This window comes from Tympanuchus pallidicinctus, unplaced genomic scaffold, assembly GCF_026119805.1.
Source record: "Tympanuchus pallidicinctus isolate F22 unplaced genomic scaffold, pur_lepc_1.0 scaffold3, whole genome shotgun sequence".
NCBI lineage: Eukaryota > Metazoa > Chordata > Aves > Galliformes > Phasianidae > Tympanuchus > Tympanuchus pallidicinctus.
Genome location: NW_026294747.1, coordinates 81,358,667 through 81,385,639, shown reverse-complemented (window position 1 = coordinate 81,385,639; position 26,973 = coordinate 81,358,667). Strand labels below are relative to the sequence as shown.

Here is a 26,973-nt window from a genome sequence, read left to right as displayed (position 1 = left end):
GGGTGAAACAATCTATAAGAGAAAGCAACTGTTGCTGGTCTTGGTCTCTCTTCTGAGCAGGTAGTCTTGAGAAAAACTGTTTCATCTCTTAGTTCTTAGTTTTTTGTATGGACCTAGTCTTCAAAATGACAGTTCTATATTATTTCAGTCCTGCGTAGACTAGTATGTTAGTAGGTATGTATGCAGGATAAATGAGCCAGATATCTGTATAACAATTCCAGTTAGAGTATGTAACTACAAACAAACAAATTTGCCTTTATTTGTAGTAAATGTGGAACTAAAAATCATCAGAAGAACCCATTAGGTTTCTGTAGCCTGTGTTATGTTCTTCATAGTCGAGCTGAAGAAGTCATGCATCTGAGAGCAGTGTTCTGAATGCACGTGCAGTCTTGTATCTATTCAAACTCAAACCTTAAATGACGCTCTGTTCCCAGAAAATGTTTCCACCTCTCCAAACCAAAAACTGAAACAGTATTACCTCTAGTTTTATCCAGCCATGAGGGAGATTAATTCCATTCACGTGGACGTCTTACTGAGACCATTCATGCACCAGCTCCAGGGTGTTTTAATCAGCCTACTGTTGGTACGATCATCAGGCCCAGAATTTCTTAAGCCACAATATTGGTGCAAATAGTAATGAGATTATTATTTATTCAGTTTTGAATATTAAATCATGCTCTTAGCAGTTGTCTCTTTTTTCAGCTTACTTCACCAGCACCTAATAAACGTGGGACAGTCATTGCATTGCCAACCATATTTGAAGATTGTGTCAGTTGATAAGAGATATGTAACTCTACAGAAACACCTATGATGGGACAAGTTCCCTGGTGGGCCCAAGGAAACAGACAAAGAGAAATAAGCAATAAGTGTATAAGTCAACTTTCAATAGTATGAATGTGTCCAATTAGAGGAACTGCATCATTGTGTGCAGAAAAGCCATGAGCCCATGGGCAATGAGGGCCTTGTTGCTTATGACAGTGTGTAGAGGTGTGACACAGTCAAACCTTAGAGCCTATCTTGTCATGCTTTGATCATCATAGTGATCATGCTATGATATGAGCTCCCTATAATTATAAGCAAAACGTGTAACTGTTTTTTAAAAACTAGCCTTGCACTCATATTCATTCTTAGATACAATAGTTGTAACAAAATCTTTCAAACTAAATCTAATAATAGATCTTTATTCACTTTTCCAGGCAAGTTATAGGTTATTCGTAGAACTTTAAAAGCAGTTGTCAGATCCACTGCACACTTTTTTTTTTCTGTGTTGAATCTGGAAGCAAATGATAGGGTAGGTCTTTGGAAAGAGATGCGTCACCCACCTGTCCCCGGTTCCACATTTGTGAGCAAGGGAAGAGCAGTCGACTCTCAACCTTGTCTCAGTTAATGCTGTGAAATAAATACGGTTGAGTGGTTTCAGAAAAAAAATAGTCAACCGGAACACCTGTTTTTGAGTTGTCTCCAAAAACTGAAGCTGGAAAGGGGAGTTTGAACTTCTATTACTGACTGAAAAGAGTAACTCTTTTAAATGGATCACGTGGTGGAGTCTTGGCTTCAATGAAATTATTGTTAAAATTAACCCTGACTTCAAAGAGGTTTGTAACCTCTCTGAAAACAATTTAGTGGGACAGAATGGCACAAAACATGGAACATTAATCTCTGTTAATGTGTGTAAGTACAACACCTCAGCACTTAGCTGGAGAAATCCCTCTGCAAGATAGTGTTGCAAACTGGCAAGGGGGGGAGGGTATTGCTTGGAGTTGTCCTGGGTTCTATGGTTTGTGCTTCTTGCACTGATCCTGTACAAGCTTTCTGTTGTTTTCTCCATGAAATAAACCTTGGTAGGGTAACCCCCGGGGACTGTGAGACTTTCATTCAAAATAAGGGTTGCAGTGTGGGAGATCTGAAGAGTCGCTTGAACAGATGAGACTGGAATTCACAGTGTCCGCTCTAGTCTTCGTGAGACTGCAAAGCAGAAGCAAGAGAATATGTTCAAGCTAAACTTGCAAGAATTCAAATTATTTGGTTAGCATGATCTTTGATATCTTTTGGCTAAACAAACTGTAATTTCAAAGGAAACCAGGCTGTCACAATGTGACTACTGTATGCATTTATCCAGAGGAGGAGGTACACGTTCCTGCTTTTTACTAGTGGATAACTAAGTGATAACTCTTAACAGAGCTTCCAGGTTCTCCAGTGCTTTGAATGGGACAGGTGGCTTTTAACTGAAGAGATCTGCAGTCCAGCTCATAATTTAGGCTGTTCTAACTAGCATCATTTTCATCATGCCCTCATTTGGTCTGAATTAGCTGTTCCTAGAGGCGTTAATCTCTTGCAGATGCAGTCCTTTAAGGTTGCACTCTGAAAAAACAGGTATGTATCTGTTGACAGATGTTCAGCAGTAAAACCACAGGTTCTGAGGTGTCAAAGCATGTTCTTTGTCTGGAAAAAGAAGCAGAGAAGATAGTGGGCTTGGGGAAAGTGGTTCATAGAAATTCTGCTATTGCTGAGAACTGCTTGGATTTTGCATTGCTGGGTCCTCTACTCCAGACACAGCTTGGATTAGTCATTTCCTATGATTCGTTGCTTTGCATTTGAATAGTCTAGAGGAAGAGACAGTGAATCTGTAAATATACAAATGCATGCCTGACCAGAGGATTTATATGTTTTAAGTCACTCACTTCAAATTAAGTAAGCGTATGTCATCACTTTAAAAAAAAAAAAAAATCATTAATACTGTTCAAAATTCAAGGCATTAGTGGAGCAGGAAGATTTGTTTAAAGCCTGTGATCAACAGTGAGGTATTATATACTGAAACAGTAGCAATAAAATATACTATACCACTTAACACAGAGATTGTATCAGGTACATACTTCTGCCACAGCTCAGGTGTATCTGTGCAGGCAAAGATGTGGCTGGAGATAATGTGGTTTGGACAGAAAAAGAAGGTCGAGACAGCATCTTCACATTACTCACCATTTAGGAAACTTTTCCTCAAACTGGAATCAATGGATCAACTTAGTATGCTATCTGTAGGGTAGGAAATGGTGGAAAAAATCAACAAGATTTCTGCAGGGAAAAACTATATTCATTTTTGCAATGATCTTTATTAAGAGTGCTTTTGTATATTCTTGGGAGTTGTCATTCAAAGTGGGGTTTTAACTTCTCCCTGTGCGTGAAATCGTGGTCAGGATTACAGGTGAAATCCTGATCGTGTTGAACACAGGAGAAAGTTAACGCTGACTGGTGGTAGTTATGGCTTCGGTTTTGTTTTGCCTTTCTATATAGCAATGATGTCGTGAACAAAGCCTGAAAAGAGAGATATTTATGCAGAAGGAGTTGTAAAGGCCTTTTAATTCTTTGTCAGTTATTTTCCTGTACTTCAGCATATCTGATGATTTAGTCCCCACTATTTTTAAGAGGATGCTTAACTACGCAGCAGTAGTATTTCATTTTGCCTACGGGATCCTCTATTTCTCCATGTCATTAGGCCTTTTCTCAGGTCTTAGCTTAACTTGCCCTTTTTGTGCTTCATTCTCATTTTCAACACATTTCTGAAATGCCTTTCAAAAGTGGAGATAAAAGAGAGCTGTAAGATAATTTCATGTCTTCTTTATGTGGGGCAGTGGAAAGAAGTGGATGGATCAGAAAAGAAGTCCACAAAAAAGAAAAAAAAAAAGGATATTAGAAGGGAAAAAGTAACAGTAGGCAAAAAGCATCAGAGCTAAGTGTGGTTATGAATGGCTGTTTGTAACTCAGGGTTTACCTATAAACTGACAAACTTCTTAAATGTTTTTGAGAAATAACTGTTCACTTTATCATGCAGCAATTTTAAACACAGACTTCGCAATCATATTATCTGGTGTTTTCCAGTGGACCTTAAACCAACATATCTAGTGGACCAACAGCTTGAAAGTGTAATCATCCACTTGTCTGGTTGCTCACAGTTAGATTTGGGTAGGAGCAAAATTCAAACAACAACTCCTTTTTTTCTTTCTTTCTTTCTTTCTTTCTTTTTTTTTTTTTTTTTGTTTTTTGTTATTTGCTTTTGGTCTTTATTTTAATAAGTGAAGGTGGATGTTGCAGCTTAGAACTGTAAAAGCTACACAACTTGATTTACAGTCTTTGAACCAAGGTACTGTACAGTTCTGGCTTGAGTTTGTTTTTGCCATTTTTGGAAATCATCTTGTTTTGTTATAAGAATGATTTAAGTTGCAAGTGTCATTAAAGTTCTCCACAGTCCAGACCAGCTATACTGGGAGAAGGTTCATTCCTTGGAAAGATCTTGTCAGCACTGAAAATTCTGTGCTTTGCATTTTTCCTCCTTTATTCTTCTGCCATTCATGTGCACATGGTCGTGTGGGAGGCTGATGGTTTTTCCAAACCAGACCTAATAAAATTGGATTTTTTCTTCCTCCCCAGATAGGTGGCCAGCCTATTACTGACTTTTTTTTCAAGCGTTTATTAAATTGAATGGACTCAAGCCACAATTTAGCTTAGAGACCTTAGTGATCTGATAGAACAACAGTGGAACAACAATGGCATTTTGCTTCAGACTTTACTGACAAAGGAGGGCAGAAGACTGTACTTGTTCATGGTATTGCAGTTTTCTGATAAGCAGGATTGTTTTCTCTTTAATCCTAACTCTGCAGCAGAACTCCCCTTGGCTTTGGGCAGAAAACAAATGCATATTAATGGAGTGAAGGGCAAACAGTCAGAATAACACTTCTAATTGTCAAATACAAAATATATATGAGTTTCCAAGACTACGTCACCCCCATTAAAAATAAAATACTTTGCTGTTTTTGAGCACACATTCTCCCTCAAGCCTTTTCTAGCTGATACCTTTCTAAGTGTCTACAGTTGGGCTGATTGATAGCCGTTAGTCAAATCCAGCAACTGCATCAGCCTGTGGTTGGAGATGAGTGGTAAGTGAGTGCCAGGCCATTCACTTGTGGTTTTCCTCTTGTTTCCAGCTGTGCCAGGCTTTCAGTCAGAGGAATAGATCTGTTGGTACGGGAAACCGTTGGTAAACCATAGAAACCAAAAACTGTCTCACTACCCATGACAAAAAACAGAAGAGAACCTTGAAGTCGGGGCAAGAAGACCTTCAGCAGCTGTGCTGGCTGACCAGGGGTAACCTGACCGTTCGCTCAGGTGGGGGCCAAGCTGCAGCCAGGACCAGGTGCTGCAGGCCCAAGCCCTGCTCACCGAGCTGCCCTAGTGGAAAGCTTTTGCAGCTTCTGCACATATAGGTGGCACAGCACTCTTCTGACATCCTCTTGAATGTGGCATCCTTAAGAAAAAACTCTCATTCCTTGTAGGGCTGATATTCTGGTCTGCGACAACCCAAGTTAGCCTGACCAGAGGTCAGAGGAAAAGGCCTCATGGCTAGGAAACACACCACAACATGTCAGTCATGTCATAGACGTTTTAAAGTCCTTAACATTAACATCATGGCACTTGTAATGGGATTTGTAATGTAGTTTTTATTTGGAAAATGCAATTTGCATTTGGAAGTAAGGCTGGCGGCAGGATCACCCAGCTGCCCCCCAGGCAGTGCTGTGCCAGGCGCAGCTGCCCACCGGTGCCAAGGTGCAGCACCTCAGACACACTCAGGCATCTCAAAGATGAGGTCATTCCTTGGATAAGGCAGCAACCCACAGGTGACATCCAGATGACATCCCCAGCTGCAAGTGGCTGCAGCCATAGAAGAGGAGAGGCACGGAGCGGCATTACAGTGCTCCTTCCTCTTGGCCCCAGGGAGGGACAACCAGCTGTATGCAGCTCAAAGACTTTGCTTTTGAAAGGGTCTCCTGGCTCTTTCACTCTGCTTTCCTCTCCAGGAACTTGGCTGCAAGAGGCTTTGCTTTTTGACTAGAATTTGGCTGGGGGAAGCTCTGTGTACTTTTGTTTGTCTCGTAATAGAATTAAATATTGTTTTTATTTACTTTTTTCTTTCATAAGAAAATGGCTACAAAAAGGCATTTAAAGTCCAAGTGGGTGTACAGGAGACTTTCCTGGGCACTGGTGTGTGCTGGAGAAGGGGAGGGAAGATTAGATGTTAACTGCGTCTTAGATTGCTGACCTCCCACGTGTGGATTTTTTCCAAATCAAATGTCCAGTTAGAAATTTTGATCTGAGCAACTTTATTCAATTTGCTATATTTGACCATCCAGAAAAGAACGCAAAACAAAACAGCTTTCTGAAGCTTTGTACTATTTTTGTACCAAGTAAATAATTGGCTGTAAGAGGAGAGCTCTAAATGTCAAAAGAAAGCAAGAGGAAGTGTGATATTTACATTTCTGGAAAACCATTTTTCCAAGGGAATGATAACCATGGAAGTGCTTGCTTACATCATGAGGGACAGACTATGCAGAAGGCTTGCAGTGGATCTGAGTCTGCAGGCTACGGTTGTGGATGGCAAAGACTAGACAGAGCCCTAATCTGGGGAGGGAGGTGGACACGGGCTGTGCAGCACATCCCAGGCATCCTGCGGCACACATGGCATCCACAGGCAGCCTTCACCATCAGTCCTCAAGGCTGTGTTGTTTGCTGGGCACTGAAAAACACAGAGAAGGAGCATAGCAGGATATGGCTCATACTAGTTCCTGTCTTGTCTTCTTTTGAAGCCACGTTCTCCTTGTGATATGAGTATGTTCTTGCCTTGCTTCTTCTTTCTATCTGTATGGCAGCAGTGCCATCATGCTTGCCTGTGGACTCTGCTCAATCTGCTTGTACACTGGCCAGGTACAGATGAGTCCATGAAAGACTCAGCCACCATGGTACGCTGACTGTTAGAGGAAGTGGCAGGGTTTACCAACTCAAGAGCTCTTGATGTCAAGATGTGGCACGCCTGGTTGTCCCTTAGGGCTGGCTGCATGCTTCATTTCCTTTTATAGATGTCCAGAATGCATACTGTCCAGAAGCAACTGTAAGACAATCTCTGATGCAGTATTTCTTCTTCTACTCAAGTATTCTCCATAGCTTCTTTTGTAGCTTATCTGGGTTTAACAATAAGAAGTGCTTTTGGAAAACAGATATTTGTCAAATGGAAGTTTCATCCAAGGGATTACTTCATTTCCACCGATTTATTCTACTGGGCTAGAATAAACTGGCACAAAGATTCAGTTACTATTGATTCTGACTGTGTCCAAATGAGTTACCTAAAGATAAATGACTTAGTCAGCTATATCATACAGAATTTGCCAACTATTGCAGATTATCAGATCATTTTTATTAGATTATGTCCATGAAACAGGTTTTATTATTGTGTCAGTACAGCACACAAAACAATCTATACAACAGAATGATTTTTAAAGTGCTCATTATATCCAAATAATAGGAGTGCAAGCGCTCAGTATCTAAAGAAGTACACAAAGCATGAGATTTCTCAGTAATGGTGCTATCTGTAGCTGTTAAACTAAGCCTAATTGGCAGTGAAGAATCATATTCAGCTGCTAAAAGAGTGGAGATACTCTAGATTGCATCAAACCATTAGCAATGGTAAAGTATATGTACAAAGTCGAAACAGAAAAGCAGGCATTCTTGCTTCTTACCTGTCTTGGCTCCAGATCTTTTTAGAATTTGATGGTGAGAGTATTTGGCTGGAAAGAGAAAGTCAAGTTCAAAGAGGCCCCAGATAACTTGGTAATCTTTCTATTTCTGGTAAACTCTCCAGCCACATCTGTATAGGAAGCATGGCTTACCATGGAAGGAAGCTTTGGCTTGGTTATATGCATATGCGTATATGCAGAAGAGGATTCTAGTTTTTGAATCTTGAGCAAATCTCAGCTTTTTCAGATATAGAGTTAAAATTCTTCTCTAGGCTTCTATTGCCTTTTCTCAGTGTTTTCAGAAGATCCCAATATTTTTATAAATTGCTTTTTAGAAATAGATTGTGGGGAACTAGCAGAGAGCATAAAAGTGTTGAATAACCTGGTGTGTGGGCTGAAAAGTTCAAGGGATGGAATGGTTCAACAGCTACAGGTTCTCAGTACCTTAGAGACTGAAGAAATGTTTATTATGTAAAGGTAAAGTTGTATGCTGTTCCCACTAAAATAATGTCAAAAGCCAATAGAGTTTTGCTACTGCCAGAGGCAGGACCATGTCTCAGTAATGGCAAAGCACTGGCTCAAGTGATAATAGAATAAAAATTGTCCCAAAATTCTTCTGGGAAGCATTGAAACAAACAGTGTAGTGCTTTAGTGTAAATGCTACAACTGCAGTGGGGATGGTGGCATCTAAGCAGTGTCATCTTGGGTAGAATGTTTTTGTTTTTTCTCTTCTATGAAAGAAATTAGCTTTCTCTTTCATTCAGTTAGGATTCAAGTGGGAAAGAAAGATTTTATGTGAAATGACTAATAGGTGAACAGCATAAATAATAGAACTCTCAACCCTGGATTACTGTGCATCTCATGAGCCAGTGAATGTAGATCTCTTAGTTTCTCCAGCATGAATAATGGAGTTAACTGTACAGTATAAAATATTATTTAGGGCAAAATCATATTTAGTTTAACTGGCATTGAGAATTATATCAGTTTTCCTTGTATGGTTGCTATACATACTCAACTAACTTCAATGCTTATCTCAAGTTTTTCAGCAGATGTTTATTAATTCCCTGTAAGCCAGAACAGCTGCTAAAAATTAAAGTATTTCTTTCACACCATCCTTTTAATCCACTTTCATGCCTTTTGACTCTCGGTCTCTGGACCTGGAGGACAAATATGAAATTGAAATTTCACCTCTGCTATTGCAGTAGTTTACTGCTCAGTGCTGGAAGTGTTTTCCCTACCTTTCTGGCCTGAAGAGTTGTAATCCCCTTTCAGAGATTCTTTGCTGGCGGAGTGTTTTATTACACTTGAAGGTGAGGAGGGATGTGAGGGGGAGGGTTGGGGAGGGAGTCCTTCTGATGTTTCAGGATTATCTGAAAAATTAGAAAGGCTTAGTGCAACAGGTGCCATTAACACCTAATATGGGGGCAACAAAAGCGATCATAGATCAAAACATGTACTGGGTGCCACACAGGAGCAGCTCCAGCCCAGTTGCAGAAAAAAGCCCCAAGGGATCATTCTCTGAGCTTGTAATGCTTTCCCTTTATTCTTTGATTTTATTCAGTATTGAGAATTTCACGTTCTCAATTATGTCAAGCATTGATGTTTCCCTTCAAATATGGAAATAGAATATCTAATGGATCACTATTCTTAAGCCTCAGAGAATGCCAATGCCCAGCCTCTGATATCTCACTAGATCACATCTGCCACTGTGCTGCTACCATTGACAGTGAGAATTTTGTATTTTGGACTTTTTCCAGATGTTTGTAGTTGGAAATTTGCTTTTCTAGCTTGCACTTCCTACCTCTAGAATTAAAAAAAAAAAAAAAAAAAGTTATGCTGATAATTTACGTTCTTTGTGTAACTCATAGTCGTGGGACTGAAGCATCACTTCTACCAGTATCCTTTTCCATCATTTTATATAACATACTTAGGAGCATAATTTCTTCTATCTAAAGGCTTGTGAAACACTTTGTTTAGGTTTATTGAGAAGGAAATAAAACCCTGACAAGGCTGGGAAGACATATTTGGATGTCAACGGGCTAATTATCTTTGGGCAGACTGAATGAACAAGCATGCGTGATACACCTGCCCCTTTTGCATCACCTTTCTTCTCCTTAGTCTAAGAGAATCAATCTCAGGCAGGAGTTAATCTCCTTTGTGGAACAGTTACTTCTGGAAAGAAGTTCAGCTGATACAAGAATGACAACAATGATAAATATGTGGTCACAAAGAGTTTATTGCATAAGAAATTGACCTAATGGTGCAAAATTGTTTAGTTTAAAGGTTTACTGGGAAAGTAATCTGAAAATATTTTCAGATTGTGTAACAGGAATTGTATTTTAATTAGGGCCTCAGACTTTAAAATCTATTACATAACCCCTTGATTTAAACTAATTCCAACGTTAGAGGCAGCCAGAGCAAAGTCCATTTTAAAAGATTTTTTTAGATTAGTAATACAGAAAATGCCAACTGCAAAGCTTTCTGGAGTCATCAGAACATTAATAGAAACTCATGAAACTATAAAAGAGTAATATCTCTGAAAATTCTGATTTCAATAGATTTTCACTGTGAAATTCCATACAGGATAGAGAAATAGTTATTTCATGTAGAGTACTGGTTTTTTTATTCTCATTTGTATAATTGGTGAAGACCAGGAACAGACTTAAACTCATTGCTTGCCTTGGGGGTAGATCCTTGGCTGCAAGATAGACGTTTTAAAAATACTTCTTTAAAATACCGCATTAAGGAGCACCATGACACTCTGACTAAATTGTGCCACTTCAGAATGCTGTCTGCTGAATTTTTAAGTGAAGAGTAAATTATGAACTCAGTGAAAGTGGTGGTGGAAAATCACTCCGGCCTGGAAGGAAGATTGAGATCTTCTCAAGGAAAATATGGGCAAATTTGTTCACAGGCACAGACCTGTGGAAATGAGTATTGCCCAGAGCTCTGCATGCACACACTGCTGTTGCACCGCATTCTGCACAGCAGTTGGACCATTGCTTATGTGAGTGAAGTGGAGAGGAAGGAGCTTCCTCAGCTCCTGTCCATCCACACAGGATGGCCTGTATCTAACCCAGAGTTCACTTGCTACCCAAGCTCTCAGTTGTACAAGAAAAGCAAAGAAGCACAGCTATTTTAGAGAATTCAAGTTTAAAAGGTGATATGAAATAGGTTCAACAGAAAGAAGAGAGTACAGAAAACCAAATGTTCACAGGAAAAGCATGATTGAATTGTATTTGTCATTACCAGTAGTTCTTTCTGGGTGCTACAAAAATACAGAAGCCTGCTGATTAGTTATGCAATTAAACCTAAAACAGCTGATTGAGAAGATGGAGGTAACATAACTGCATACAGTGATGGGGTGGATGTTTAACACACAAATGGTTAAATCATACTGCTGGTAGAAGTGTCAGAACAAACGAGAGGAATGTTCCTTTCTGCACTTGATGAAGAGACCATGCATTTATTCCTTTCCCTTTCGCCGAGGTCAGTTGTGTATGGATCTCTGGAACTTACTTCAAAAGTTGGGAGAGTTCAAAATGCCACTGTTATATCATGCTCACTGAGCTGAGATAACAGCCCTATAAACACTGGTGGAACGAACCTACAAATCTTCTCTAGAAGCAAAATGTCCGCAGATAAAAGAGTTGTGACGTATGTGCTTAAGGAATAAGTGAAGGACGTTTAACCTACCAAGGCTCTTCCATTAAAAAAAAAGTATTATCTGATGAACTTTGATGCAGTTCTGCTCAGGAATAGATGCAATCTGCCCCTGTTAGAGCATATTATGGTTGAAGATAATATCTGCACTCACCTTATTTTTTGGATATTTTTTGATCAGGAATGTTATATCCTTCTGTCGTAACATCATTTGTTTTCCTTGTAAGATGCTGTGAAACCAAAGCATACTTAGCCCGATCCTGGAGTCACTGATGTCTGTGGTGAAACTTCCCTTTAGTGCAATGGTTGAGGTCAAGGCCCTCGATTCTGCTCCAGGGCCAACTGGGACCTTGTAACACAATGCTTTCACTGAAAGTGTACGGCAGATGTTAAGCTTCCTTTGCCCAGTTCCTAATGAAGCTCTGAAAATGATTATATTTTATTTAAGATCTTGCTCTTTTCCTTTGCTGTATTTTAATCAACAACTGAGTCTATGCAGCAGACTGTAGACTGTCATAAAGCTGTACACAGTGCCTCTGCTTGGTTTCCCTTTTACTAATATCTCCATTTCAGTTATATGTTCAAAGGGAACGTGTCCATCTGTAAATTTGTTATGATTGATGTTCTTTACAGTGCTGGCTCTTACCGTGTGCCAGCCTGTAAAAATATTCCCAGAGTCCAGCTTCTCCAAGTAATGCAATCATTGTAGCAAAGCAGTGCAAACTTTTCACAATGAAAATCCTCACAGGGAATGTTGATCTTATTAGAGATCTTAACCCCAAAGTTAATTGCCAAAATGATTACAAATCTTTTTAGAGTGCTGTCCAATGAATCACTCCAAATATTTTCCTATTTTACCTTTCTACTTCCTTTTGGATACCACTGACTTGCAGCTTCAGGCCTGTATGTTAGCAGTGTCCTGAAGGTTACCTGGGACAAGTCTTTCCCTTGCTGGCTGACTCAGAAAGCACCTCCATTTCTTAGGAAATAGGCTGCATGTGCATTTTAGGATCAGAATATTATCTTTATTTTTAGAATTCATTTGCTTCATTTTAAATAGCAATAGGGTACAAAGTCAACACACCACAGCACTAGAAGAGTGCAGCAATTTTCCAGAAGCTACTTGTTTTCAATACCTGTCACTGCCTATGAAGTAATACTCAAAAAGTTCATGAGAAACTTCAGAAAAAACAGTGATTGCTGTTATTCTGACGCATTGAATCTGTTTCTAGTAGTAGTTTAATAGTGATACAGCCCCAGTGATCTTAGAGATATTATGGATGATTATGGTACTATCCTACTTGAAGAACAATAGAATTTCAGTAAAAAATTTTGGCAAATAAAATGAAAAACCGAAGATATCCATTTTCTGTCAGATTCTAGCTGAACAGCATTTCTTCAATCATAACGTGTGTCCACACTACCTTTCTTCTTATATGTAGAAGAAGACATGTCCACGCTCCACATGAAGTAACTGCTTCCTGTGCTGTGTCTGGAACCCACTGACACGAAGTGAAAGGAGAGGGAAAGGAAAAGGAGAGGGAGTACAAAAAGTGTTACATTTAAAATGAGAACTCCCAGTTGCACAACACCTGAGGCAAGTCACTTGTGACTGGAAGTGGGTAACTGCCCGGAGCATGCAATGTTGTCAGCTGTGGCCTGTTTTCAGAATAAAGTTTTATACTGAACCAAATTCTTGCTACCTCTCAGAAAGGTCAAGGGCCTTTGTCTTTAAAGACTGATACATCTATTTTCCTTACATCTTGCTTTAGTCTCACTATTCATGCCTGCAGTATAGACTTGTGCGGAAGATCTACCAAAAAGAACCAGCGGTGGGAAGGAGAGTGAATCAGCTCGGAAATAATCCCTCTTAAATAAAGGTTTCCACAGGACAGTCCAGATCATGTTATTTCTAGTCATCATTCTAGTTTTAGGTCTTCCTTGTTTATAATTCTAAAAATGAAAACATTTTCATCGTAATAAGTAACCAAGAATCTGAAAAAAATATTTGCCAGCTATTCACATTTTGTAACATGAAAAAAAAGAAAAAAACCCAACAACAACATTATTTAAATATATCTCTGAGTCACAGAGTATGTAGCTTGGCAGGTTTCCCATGGCACGATGCAGGATTCCTTGGCAAATGTTTCTCGGCTTTAGCTTTTTTAGTTTCTTCACCGTCACCTTGTTGCTCTTAGACACAAAGGCATGCAAGCTCCTAAACTTAACTACTGCAACCTCACTGACTTCTAAAATTCCCTGTACCGTTTTCATGAGCTGCTGCTGTAATCTTTCCCTTTGTATTTTTCTTTCCACTTTGCTGCATTACTGTGAGTTTTCTTTTACCAGGTTACTCATCTTGTTTCTCTAATGCCTTCAAACAGCAGCTACCTGTTCTGAAATTGCTGCTCTTTCTCCCAGCTCTTCTCCTTGCTACCTTTTCAGCCAGACCAGCTAAGCCTTACTTACCCAAAGAGCATTTTGCTCTTTCAATTTTAGAGGGCTCTTTAATGATTTCAGTGAGTTTATCTGGGTTGCAAATATGTAGACTTTTCACCAAGAATATTGAACATGTTCAAGTCAGTAATCAAGAAATTATCCTTATTGCTTTTCTGTAGTGACAAGGAAGGTGATCAGATTTCCCACTTCTGTTCTCAACAAACTGAGCAAATGGACAAGCAGATAGTATCCACATAGCTATTTTGGAAGTTATTTCTTACATTTCCAGTTCCATGCCTGTTGGCAATATTAGAATTGTCATGTTGGCTCTATTATATTTTGGTTAGAAAGAGAGTTTCCTGACTGTTCTTTTTCACTCTTCAGTACCATTTTTCTTTATATGAGCTTTCTTCCATGTATCCATTTTATCTGTAGTTTAATCACTCCGTGTAAGAAATTGGAAAACAGCTTCCAATTTGGATGTCACTAATTGGTTCAAAATATCAGCCAAGAAACTTGCACAAGTCTTTTCCTGTGCCTCAGTGCATGTAGTTTTATAGTTTTTAATTTTTTTTTCCTTGTTTGCACTGCAGTATGTGCTAGAGCAGTGTTTATCAATGCCTTTAATTTCAATTTGTATGAAAACACTGACTTTTCTTATAATTAGTTACAGGCTGTCTTTGCTTTGTGGACCACGGGCTTAAACTGAAGTCTAGAAGTAATGTGGTCAGTTTACAGTTAAATCTCATTTATCTCGAGGGTGTCACTGCATTGTCATTGTATACAATACTTTTAGAATTGCTTTGGCATGTTAGCAGAGTTGCACCAGGGGGAATTTTTTCATAGAGACTTGCTTAGGAAATGTTTATATCTCAGTTTTTACTGAGTAACATAGATGTGAAACACACTGTCTATAAAATAAAATGCTCAACCTTTTAGACACCCATATTAAGCTCTGACACATAGAATAATCAGTGAAGGTGAAAAACAGTATGAAACAACAGCATGAAATGGGAAAGTTGGAGAATGATAAAATCTTACTTGTTTGGCTACATATAAGTGAGCCTTTCAGCCAAGGAATTAGTAGTATTAAGTCCTTCTAAACTGTAAGTAGATGCTAATTTTTTCAAGGTACGTTAGGTTTTACAGTTCAGCCTTATGTTGAGATCTGTTTTTATTTCCATGTTATCACAAATCACAGTGTGGTTGATATGGGCAGGATCCTCTGGGTCTATGTGGCCCAGTAGGGCCCGCCTAAGCAGGGTGCCCAGCTTCTGATGATCTCTAAAGAGGAGACCTCCACAGCCTCCAGGTACCTGTGCCAGTGCTCTGGTGCCACACAGCACAGAAGTGCTGCCTCGTGCAGAGGGACCTCCTGTCTTCCACTTTGTGCCGTGTCTCTTGTCCTGGCACTGGGCACCACTGAAAACAGCTTGGCTCTGTCCTCATTGCACCCTTCCTTCAGATATTTAAACGCATCGATGAGTTTATCCCTAAGCCTCCTCTTATCCACACTGAACAGCCCCAGCTCTCTCCAGCCCTCCTTTGTAGTGGAGATGCTCCAGTCCATTTGTGACCCTTCACTGTGCTCTTTCCAGTATGTCCCTGTCTCTCTGGTGCTGAGGAGCCCAGCACTCCAGCACCTCTCCAGTATTGGACTACCATACAGATGGTAGATTTACAATGCAGACTCCTAGCTAATATCCACATAACTATGTAGCTGCATATCCTATCTGTACCTCAGGATCTTGTTCCATGATAGCTCCTAGCTTTCAAAAGTACATTTTTATTTATAATATGACATCTCCAACTCATCTTTAGATCTGTAAGCTATGGGCATTCTGGTCTCACCTTACAAATGAAGATTTTTTTCCTCCATTCAGTGGGTACTTTTCAAGGAGCGGTGAATAAAGGTTTAGCTCCAAGGTTTAGAGAAGTAATGGTGAAACAGGACAGAGACCTGTAGACTTCTTGCAAGATTTCCCTCCTCCCTTCTCCCTAAAACAAAACAAAAAGAGCAAAAAACCAACGACAAAACACAGCAGCAACCAACAAAAATAGGAAAATATGGCAGCATGACAACATTTGAGATGTATTGAACTAATGGGGAAACTAAATTAGTCTTTTGGTGGACTGTATTTCTTTCTGTCCTATCTTCTGTGTGGTTCATAACAGCAGCGGTGTTGGATCCCTCAGAGCATGGATTTTGTGGTAAGCAAAGTCAGAGAAGGTTGAGAGGATAAGGAAATGCACAGAAGGGAAGTGTATCTCTTTCCACTGGAATATCCCTCTTTCCTGAGGTATACATACACACAGATTTTAAACACAGTTCTTTAAGGTCATAGGGCAGACACATCTTCTGTCACAGGAGACAGATCCAGCTCCTTGCCTTTCTTAAGGAAAAAAAATAAGGAGTTTTACAAAATGAAACCTTCTCTTTAAGTAGTCTCAGGTAGATTATCATCACAGAGGGAGGATATATCCCCAAGTAAGGACTTCTAGATTCAGCTTGCATAAATAGACCTCAGGGAGTGAGTGGGTGAGTGAGTCAAGTGAAAGATACAAAGAACAAAGGTGATATTTTACATTTTTGTGGCTGCTGGGCATGATTCCAGTTCAGTGGTACTGGGAGAACTATCATCTACCTTTAAGAATAGCATTAAAAAATACTGACTTAAGATGAACATTCCCATCCAAGGTGTACTGGACTTGTAGTGCTGGCAAGTCATTACTGAAGAATAATTAGTGCCAAAATGTGAGCAGAGATCTTCATACAATTGCTGATTAAGTGCATCTACAGATCTACTTCCCCAATCATCCATCCAATATTCCAATTGAACTGGCAGCCAAAATTCACGAGGCAAATTTCATTACATTAGTTGTGCCTAACCTAGAGCTGGCATTCTGTTGTAGTCATGATGGTGGGATGGATAGGAGTCTGTAAGATGAATTCATAATGCTTCATTATGATGAAATATCAAAGTATGTTGGAAGGTCACCTTGTGTTGTATAATTATGTATTCAAAAGAATTTAAATTCTTTCCTCAGCCCTCAGTGAATCTGAGACAACAGCAGTGATGGGAAAAACCTCTCTTAAAAATCCCAAGAATCATACTTGTTTTGGCATGACACTGCCTAAGGTGATTTGCGAACAAGGCTGACTTTGCCAAGCTTTCACATAACACACAATTCAGCATACGTTTTGCAACATTAAATCTGCTTTCCATTTGCATGGATAGAATTGCCTGATTGTGTACATTTCGTTAGTTTAAAGGGCTCCAATATTCTAATACTGGAGCCAAAATGAATTTCTTGAGGTGATGGAGGCTGTATATTAATTACTTTAACGAGTCATTCAGAACCGTGCCTAAGGTTGTTCCTTTGTCTGACTTTGGAAGGTATCAGTGTATCTGCTGCCACAGTAGCACTGGGATGGTAGCTACTGACCATCCTGAAAATCACGTTCAAATCTGACAGCAGTAGATGCTCATATCTTTGTGAAGTTGCTTCACTGTTTTTTGGTAAAAGTACTATTGCCAGATACCGTAAAGCTTATAAAATACAGAAATCTGAAGGTATGAGTTGAAGTGGTCTTGTCAAAGAGACCGCAATTAATAAGTAGCATGCACACCTAAGAAGCAATGCATACCATCACTTCTCATCTCTTCAGAGTCTAAATAAAAAAGCCCTTTATGGACAAGTACCAGACTGCCACATTTTAGCCCATCAGTTTAAATCTGATGTCATATAGTTTCAAATTGAGTTTGATTAAATTGTTCGCCCAAAGCAGTTTGCAGTGTTAGCTGATAGGACGTGATCTGGGTGGCAGCAACCATAGAGGCAAAAGGCACATTTAGCTCATCAAAGATGGTCAGCACGTCCTCCAGTTATTGCTTTGCTTTTTTTCTTAGTGGCACAGATTTCTGCAGGGCTTATTATGCCTGAGACCTGTCACCATCCTCTGGGCCTATCTGGGTGTATCTGGTGCTGACCCACAGATAAGTAGTGGCCTACAGCCCTGCTCTGCATGTGAGAGCTGCAACATACAAAGCACCATTTCTCACAATGAACTCATAGTAATAGGGGATCCAAATCCTACATTTGCTTCTGCCTATGGGCAGTGAGCGGGGAAGGACTGTCTCTGAGTACTTCTTGTTCTCCCAGTGTAGACAGGAGAGGTTTTATCCTGAGAAGTGAAACAGTGAAGATGGTGGCTCTGGATGTAGCTTTTTAGGACCTTTTCAGAGAGAAGAAAAGGAGTGTACAGGGAGACATGAAAGTACTGACCTTTCTTCATAATCAAAGATGCATGGGAAAATACTTAGTTTGTAAAGTCACCATGTCTCTGTTGAATAGTTTTGGGAACTGTGACCATAAATTCATAGCTTGCAGTGTTTTCTGAGGGCTGTGATCCAGAGAGAGGGGTAGCCTGACTAGCGGGCTGCAAACAAGACAGGGAACTCCTGGAGAGAGTCCAGCAGAGGGCTGAAGAGATGATTGAGGCCTGGAGCATCTCCCTTATGAGGAAAGGCTGAGAGACCTGAGGCTGTTCAGCCTGGAGGAGACTGAGGGGGATCTTAGCAATGCTTATAAATGTCTCCTGGGTGGGAGAGCTCTTTTCAGTGGTGCCCAGCAGCCGGACAAGCGGCAGTGGGCACAAATTGCAGATGGAAAGTTCCATCTGAACGTGAGGAAAAACTTCCTTACTTTGAGAGTGACAGAGCACTGGAACAGGCTGCCCAGAGAGCTTGTGGAGTCTCCTTCTCTGGAGGTATTTTAGACCCACCTGGACACTTTATGTGCAACCTGCTGTAGGGAACCTGCTTTAGCAGGGGGTTGGGCTGGATGATCTCCAGTGGTCCCTTCTAGCCTCTACTATTCTGTGATTCTGTGAATCTCTTGGGAATTTAGACACAAAACTGCGCTGTTCATCACAACCTGCTGTACTGTAGACCGAAATGGCAATGCAGTCATACAGAGTAAAAATATTTTAAATTTCACTTTGAGAGGAAAAACTGTGTGCCACTGACTGGGAGTAATTTTTGACACTGTCTTTTTCTGAAAGCTGTAGCAATTCCATCTATTAATTTGTTTCTTTCCTGAATATATTTATGCAGCAGAAGTATTCCTCTCCCTCAAGGTAAATTCTGTATCGCTTCACACCCCATTCTTTACAGACCTTCATAAATCCATTCTCATTTATTTGATCCTTTAAATTTGGTGGAAGTATGTTTCCAATATACAACGCAAAAAGAATTTAATTTTGAATTTATACCATAATAATTAATCTCCAACTGTATTATAATTTAATGAATGCATGACATTTCACTCTGTTTTTGTCTCTCTGAACAGCTCATTATGTTCTGTCTTGTTTTGATTATATATAGGATAGCATTAGCTGAGAGAAAGTTACACGTGTTGAAGGATGCAATTAAATTCTAAAAAGTAGGATATTCAAAAATATTTCCCATCTGTCCTGGTTCTTATCAAGTTTAGTAGAAAAATATTCTCAAAGACTGGATAAAATATGAAGGCAAAAGAAATGAGATCGCAGAAAAATAACGAGCTTTCACTCTACGTTGGCAGCTGACAAATAAAAGTTCACATTAATTAAAGGAAAAAATATCTCTTTATTCTTTCAGACCACTCTTCCGTGGAAATTCAGATGTTGATCAGCTAGGAAAAATCTTTGAGTAAGTAATAACCAGTTGCATTATGTCAATATATGTTTAATACTGAAATACTGTGAGGTTTCTTTGCTGTGTTTTTAATGCAGTAATGTGTCTAGAACTAAGTATTCCTAGAGCCCATTTCCTGTTGCTACTCTATGCAACGTGATATTTCCATGCATTCTCTGTCAGAGTGGGAGGAGGAAGCAGCGTGGAACAGAGTTCTGCAGAACTAGCAGCCATCATCAGGAAGTTGCGAGAAGCTTCTGTTTGGGGCTTTTTAAATCTCTTAAACATACTGTGCATGTACTATTCATGAGTTTTCCTAAGCAGTTTGTTTCAAGAGATTCTCTTGGCTCAAATACAAATGCATTTTTTGTTGCAACAAATGCAGTTTTCATTTTTTTTTCAGTAAATTCCTCGTGTATTTCAGAAAATAACATTAGAATCCTTTAAAATGCCAATCAAATTAAAAAGTCGAGGATGCTTACCAACAGCTTCTTTATGGGAAAGCCTTTGTACGTGAGAAAATAGTTTAGCTTTTAAAAAATACTGTATAACCTGCTAGAACAATTAATAGTCCAGATAACTATGAGAATAGAAGGAATAGCAGCACATAATGTAGATTTTGTCAGAGACTGACTAATAGGCTTTCCTTTAAAACCTTTTCTAAATTCAAGGAGTTTGTGTTTTTCTTCTTCAGATGTACAGAATATGTTGAGGAGGTGGAGAGGCTCTGAAGTCTCTGAGTTAGATTAACTCTTTTCCAAAGTATGTTCTTATTAGAAACAGAAGCAACTAAAAAAATAAATTGTAAAATGACCGATATTACCAATGTGTTAATTAAGTAGGAATATATCTTTTTTTAATTTTTTCTTGTACGAGCTCTTCAGGGCAAGGAATGTTTCTAAATTTGTAAGAACCATGTAATTTGAAGATTCACGTACACGTCACTTCATTAGGAAATCAGACCCACTTAGGTCTCATCCCATGCCACAGAACGAACGCCTGTTTACTTCTGCACCACTGCGTTCCTTTTTCCTATGGAGAGACTGCAAAGATCTGCTGATGTTCATAAAGGAAGAAACAGATAGGCAAAGTGAGAGAGGGAGAAAGAGGAGACGTTGAAACTCTGTTCTGTTAAAGATACTGCAAACAGAAGATAGTAATTTTTTTAGGAAAAAGAGCGTAATTAGAATAAATAATGAATTTTTCTGCCTAGCCATATTTCCAGTTCTCAAGTCGTTAACAGATCTGCTTCTGAGCATTTTCATTATTTAGTATGAGGTTCCTAAATTGCAGGTCTTGATTTCACACAGTTGACTTCCTTTTCCTGCATGCCATACCAGTGTATGTGACTCACTTGCGTGGTTAATTTGTCATGCGCTGAACAGCTCTTCCTGCATAATCCAAAAAAATCAATCCTCAAAGTTTACTTTTTCCTCTGCCAAAGCTACTCTTTCAGTCCTGCAACATTCTGCTTTATTAAATGAAGATAGTTTTGATACATGGAACTTATTTTGAGGGGGAAAAAAAAAAAAGAAAAAAAAACTGTAATTTTTTTTAGGGATTTTGATTTGATTTACTAATGATAATTAAGAGGAAAAATCTAAATTAATTGGGATAGGATTAAATACATAACCGGTAGCAGCAACCTCCAGGAGGATCTTTCCATCCCTAGGGGGCGATTACCTGTGCAGAAAAGAATTCATCAAGAAAAGAAAATGCAGTGCTAATTTTAGAAGAAATTCCTTATTATACATTTACTTAAAGAGAAAGTTTGCTTTTGCTTCTTTTGCACATTTCTCCTTAAATAGTTCAGAAGTCACTTGTTTGGGTTTGGGGGGTAAAATAGTGTTTATTTTGTGTTTTCACAGCTGGACAACCCCATACAGTTAGGCATAGCTCTTCTTGTAGGAGGATTGTTTCTTTCTACGGTAGTGAGTCATTCTCCAGACAAATTTGGGCAGAAAGTAGTTTCAGGATTTTCATGCAGACTGGACTGATGTATTCTTTCATATAATCGGGCTGTGGTCTGCCTTTGTTTTTACATGTGCTGATTTGCCTCAGGTAAAATTCCAGTGTGCTTGAGGGTAAATCCTTAGGAGGTTGCCCCAAACAATGTCCTGCTTTTCTAGGACACTGTCTGCATGTGGGATATCCTCACAATTTCAGGGTAAATGCTGCAATGGTATGAGCAGACTTGTCTCTCATTGTGATCAACGGGAGCGGAAAGTACTCAGCATTTCTCAAGACCAGGCCTGAACGTTTGGCAGGAGGTGAAACTCATCCAAGATACACCCAAACTTAGTCACTGAAATGGTAATGCTACAAGACCAGAGTGAGGGCATCTTCTTAGACATTCATTATTAAGAGTTTTGAATACTGCAGGAGCGCATAACTAAAAATATCTTTCCACTCTTGGTCTTGTCCGCCCTACCTGCCTGACTGGCTGCCTCCTGGTTTCTTTTGTTAGCTTTGCCTGGGCCTGTGCTAATTCTGGCCTCTTCATGCTCTCTCGTACAAAAAATAAAAAGCCTGGGACTGGCCAAACACAATTGAATGGCAGGCTAGATTTCAATGTTATTTAAAATATTTAACTCCTTTGTCCTCCAACAGTGCTGTTTGTGTTATGTTTAATACAGGTTCGGATCCTCAAACAGCTAATCATGCAGCTATAACCACTGTGGGGTGCTGCACCATACCGCTGACATACCTGTCCTGATAAAAACATCAGTACTTTTTCAGACAGATTTAACTCATCTTTTCCCAAGAGCTTTGTTGTTTTCTGATACAGTAAGATTTAAAGTTCTCTGAGGTATTAATTGCTTTGACCTTCTAGTCACACTTTTGTTTTGAGGACATGTTAATTTTAGCTGAGCCAAATTATAATCTAAAATCCGTGTAGATAGAGCTGGACTAATTCCACTCAGTTCAGGTAATCTATGATTTACATCTAAATGTTGGCCTTTGGCCTCACCCAGCCTTATTACCAACTTCAGCAAGAAAGGTCAATGCTGCTCCCTAGTGGCACTGGGCTTACTGCAGACCCAGGGATTTAGTGAAGTTTTTCCTTGTTCCTTCTCTTGCTGTTAGCATTTGAATTGAAAATCTCAACTTTACAGGCTGTATAATTTGGTTTTCCCTGAAACCTGACATAGAATGTCAGGTCTTTTCCAGAATTTCCATGAGAAACTGATGTTTCATTACCACAAACATTAACTTCAGACTAAAACATGAAATATACGAGACATGACCCAGTATTGGATGTTTACCTACTATTTCATTTATTTTATTTTAACCTTAGCATAGTTATTTACTGAGTTTAAATGCCTTCCAGAATTTAAAGTAACAAGGTAAGAAGTAATAAAAAGAAATTCAAATATTCTATTGAAAAGTAAAGAAAAAATAAAATACAAAGGCAAATAGAAACACAAAGATACTGAAGTCCTATGCCGCTTCTGAACTGAGGCTTTAAAACCTGTATTGTGAAGCAAATAAATTGTTTAACTTTAGGCAACAATTACTGCACATAGCTTTGAAGCATTATGAAACATCCCTTTTATTGCCTTACCCTCATGTTGACCCACACTCTTCTCTCAGCCTCTATTCTTGTGAATAAAGGTCCTTGCATGCAATTCCCCTTTGAAACTTACTGCTTTTAATCATCCTGGAGTGACATATGTTGCACCATCCAGTCAAGAGCTGAGCAAATTTCTTCCAAAGCACTCAGCACTTTTTCAACAAAAAAGACTCATAAAATTGAGACCTAGGCCAGAAAAGCGTGCTGGCCACAGAATGATTTCTGCCAAGCACATTGAAGACCTACACTCATCACCCTCTATTCACAGTGGTCAGTGCATTACTGTTCAACTAATCTCATTTGAACTAAAAGACTTAATCATAAAGTAAATTGTCACTCAGTACATTAAATACAAAACGGAGACTGCGTAGATGTCCAGAGCTAACATTATGCTTTGCTTTGCACAGTGTAATTGGACTCCCAGAAGAAGAGGACTGGCCTAACGATGTTGCCCTTCCAAGAAATGCTTTTGCTTCCAGACCCGCACAACCTATTGAAAAATTTGTACCAGATATTGATGAAATGGGCAAAGACTTGCTTCTTGTGAGTTTCCATCTGTTTTGTCCAAACTGCATGACTGATAGCTGCATGCCAAGAAACATTTCTGTTTCCATTTAATGAAGTTACTAATGAAGCAGAAAAGCAAGTAGACAAATTCGTGTATATCTGTGAAACATCAGCACAAAGACACCATATTTGGCTCAAGAGGTGTCAGAGGTGAGGACAGATAAAGGCTAGGAAACTGCCACAGAAGGACCTGTTTGACATATCTTCTGCCTTGATCCTCATTACTGAGTGCTACTGTGCAACCGATTAGAAGCCATTCTTCTAAGTCTGATACAAGTACAGAAAATGATCTGCCGTTTTTCACAGGATAGTGCAAAGCAGGAAGTGGGCTGTATAGGCAGATTACATCAGAATCAGAGTACTGAAAAGTTGAGATTTGGAATTTGCCATTTAATCATTGCCTCTTACAGCTGGCAGGATTGAACAGAAGCAAACAAGTTGTGCTTGTAAAACTAGTAGCATGTAAGTCAATTCAATTATTTCCAACATTTTCATAGATCTGCTAGAAACCTTGACTCTAAAGTTCAGTCTTCAAATTGAATATTGAGAATGACTTTGCATTTTACTGTTGCTGAAATCTAGCTAAAGTTCTTCTCTAAAAGTCTTTGAAAGATCTCAGTTCATATGGGCTCTTTAGAGAGGGTTCATTGCAAATATTGAAAGATTTGATGCATCACTTCAGCTGCTCCAACTAAAGTTACATTTGTACAGCAGCAGGTCATTCTCCATTGTTGTTATAACTGCAGCTCCCAGCTTCAGTAAAGTAGACTACACCTGGACACTTGAAATGACAGAAGCACAATGCATCTTTTGTATTTGCAGGCAGATTGGAAATGGAAGCTAGACATAGGAAAAGAACTAGATTCAAAAACAAGTAGTAAAATATGGATACGGCACAGTGAGTGTGAGGCATGATGGGAAGGAGGAAGAGAAAAATATCTTCGCCTAGATGGTAAGGTGGGAAGCCATTATTGTTAGGTAAAAAAAAAAAAAGAGAACTGAGATCCACAGATGAAAGGGAATAGAAAGTCACTGAATTAAATTTCAAGAGTCAAATGATAGAAATTCTGATGCAAGTAAAGTGAGTGCTGAAACTGCTTAGACAAGGACACTAGGATGAATGCTATTTGAAGGTGAAGCAAAGGAAAAGACCAAGGTATAAAACATATGGAGAGTATTCTGAGCTGACTGATCCAAGGCTGGGAAAAGCATCTGGAAAGTAGGCAAGCAAAGTACAACTATGAAGAAGAGGGAGAATTCCTAGTGGGATGATACAAGAGCTTCTAAGGTGACCTTAAAATACGAGTCTACCATCACTGGAACATAAACAGTGGAATTAGACTGAAAATTAGGGAAGAAGAATGAATCTGCAACAAGCAGGTAGGGGGTTGGAACAAGTTAAGAGTAATAGACCTAAGATCTGTGATCACTTCAGCACAACTCTGAAAAGACTCCGAATGAAATAGTTTAAAGTCATCACTTCTCCTCTTACATACAGAAGTGAAATCCACTATCAAAGTACTTCTGTCTGGGAATGCTTAACATACTGACCAGCCCTACTGCTGTCATTACTATGGCAGAAAGCCATGTTCTAAAGGTTTCAGCTCAGTGATAAGTCATGCAGATTTGCACTATGTTAGTCCTAAAGAGTCACTGCAAGAATCCAAGAGTTCAGTTTGCCATTTTTCAAATAGATGCAGAATAAACAAACAGTTAAAGCCCAAATAACTACATCATCAGACAACACTTTACATGAAGTCAGTGAAAAACACGAGACGATGGTACTGAACAGCATGAGTATTCAGCACACTTGCAGACTGGCATTGATGAATACTAAATATTCTTTTGGATTTTTCTTGTATTTCAGCATGATGGAATTTTTCTGTTTTGTTTGTTTGCTTGTTTTAAATGTAGGAAACTGAACGCTTAACATTAACACACAAAGGGTATAAAGTCAAAGATTCAACTTCTATAGAGATGTTGACCCTAGGAATTAATACATACCTTAGAAAGCACTCCGTGTTTGTATAAGCACAAAAGAGCAGTGCATTGAGTACTGAGAGGATTCAAAAGCCGTTTGTAAATAGTTGTTCCCTGCAGCCTGTGAGGCAGTCTGTCCTGTGCATATGAATTCAAGAAAATATGAATTCTGAGGCTTCCTAAACTATGAACACTTTAATATTCTAACCTGGTATTTTCTATCAGCCTTGGGGATTCTATAAGCCCACTGCCCCACTGCTTGTTTTAATGTGCATGGTCATCTTTATCACGCAGCACCGTCTGTGACCCCGTTGTGTCTCATACTGATAAAAATGGGCTGTGACTTGCGATGTTAACAATTTTAACTCTACACTGTAGTTAAAAACAACTTCTTTTCATACTTACAGAAATGCTTAGCGTTCAATCCAGCCAAGAGAATATCTGCCTATGCTGCCCTGTCTCACCCATATTTCCATGGTCTGGAGAAATGCAAGGAGAATCTGGACTCTCACATGTCATCCAGCCAAAACTCCAGTGAGGTGAACGCATCACAATGCTGACTGAAGATGAACCTATAAATGAACAAGATGTAGCTGACAAGGCCACTGTCCCATACAAACCACATGGCTGTTCTAGTGAAGATCATTGTTTGGAGGTTTTACACACTGTCTTTCGTTTTGGGATTGCAATGTGCTTATCCAAGGAAATCAACGTAGTTTACTTTCATCAGAGCAATGCAAGGGCCAGGGCTTTGGCCTGCTCCCATTGCAGCTTTATGTTTGTTTTGTTTTTGTCTTGTTTATCTGCCTGGGAAAACTCCAGACGAAGAGAAGCTGCTGACCAGTTTTGCTGCCGTTTTATCCTTCTAAAATTGAATGCTGCCAGTGTGGAGTAGGATGATCAAGTCACTGCCAAAACAGGATACAATCTCTCTAGCTGCTGAAGCATGATTTGGTACTTTTATTATGATGGTGTGATCTCTTAGAGTGATATTTAAAGAATGGCATTGAAGTATCAGATCTCTGCAACCTGCAGTTAACTGATACATACATTAATACATCCAGCTACTGTGCACTCATAGAATACATGCAGGTCCTTCCCCAGCTGAAAACTTGGATGGATTATTTTGTTATTTCATCGCTCTATAAAAACAACAGTTATGATAGTGATCGTCACAAACAAGTTATTATCTAGTTAAGTTTGTGTGTATGTTTCAAAAGCAAGTGTTAAAAAAACTTACGAGGTCTCGTTCTTAAAGATCCATTCAGTTTCCAAATGGTCAGTTTATGTTGGAATCCATGCACATTCTAACCCATCATCTAACCCATCGTTCCTTTCCGCAAACAGCTGCAAACACACTTTCTTTCTCTCATTCTGAAATTTTCTGATATGCAGCTCAAAGTCACGAGTAGATCCAATGAAAATGAATACAGGTTTTCATCTTTAACCTGTTGTCGTCATTCTCTGAAAAGGAACATAGAAAAAATATTTCCAGTTTGGAAGGAGAGAATGCTAT

The 26,973-nt window shown here is 39.2% G+C and overlaps 1 protein-coding gene across 4 annotated transcripts in view; it reads left to right on the top strand.

Annotated features, from left to right (window-relative positions):
- Positions 1-26,598, top strand: part of CDK6 (cyclin dependent kinase 6) — a 121,206-nt gene extending 94,608 nt beyond the window's left edge. For 2 of the 4 annotated variants that reach the window (XM_052692209.1, XM_052692210.1), the window contains exons 6-8: positions 19,301-19,351; positions 23,318-23,453; positions 25,865-26,598. In XM_052692209.1, the coding sequence (XP_052548169.1) occupies positions 19,301-19,351; positions 23,318-23,453; positions 25,865-26,017 (340 nt within the window). In that variant the 3' untranslated portion in view covers positions 26,018-26,598. Of the gene's footprint in view, positions 1-18,775; positions 18,799-19,300; positions 19,352-20,030; positions 20,837-23,317; positions 23,454-25,864 lie in introns of those variants that run through there. The other 2 variants (XM_052692212.1, XM_052692211.1) reach the window with 2 other exon arrangements.
- Positions 26,599-26,973: the final 375 nt, after the last annotated feature.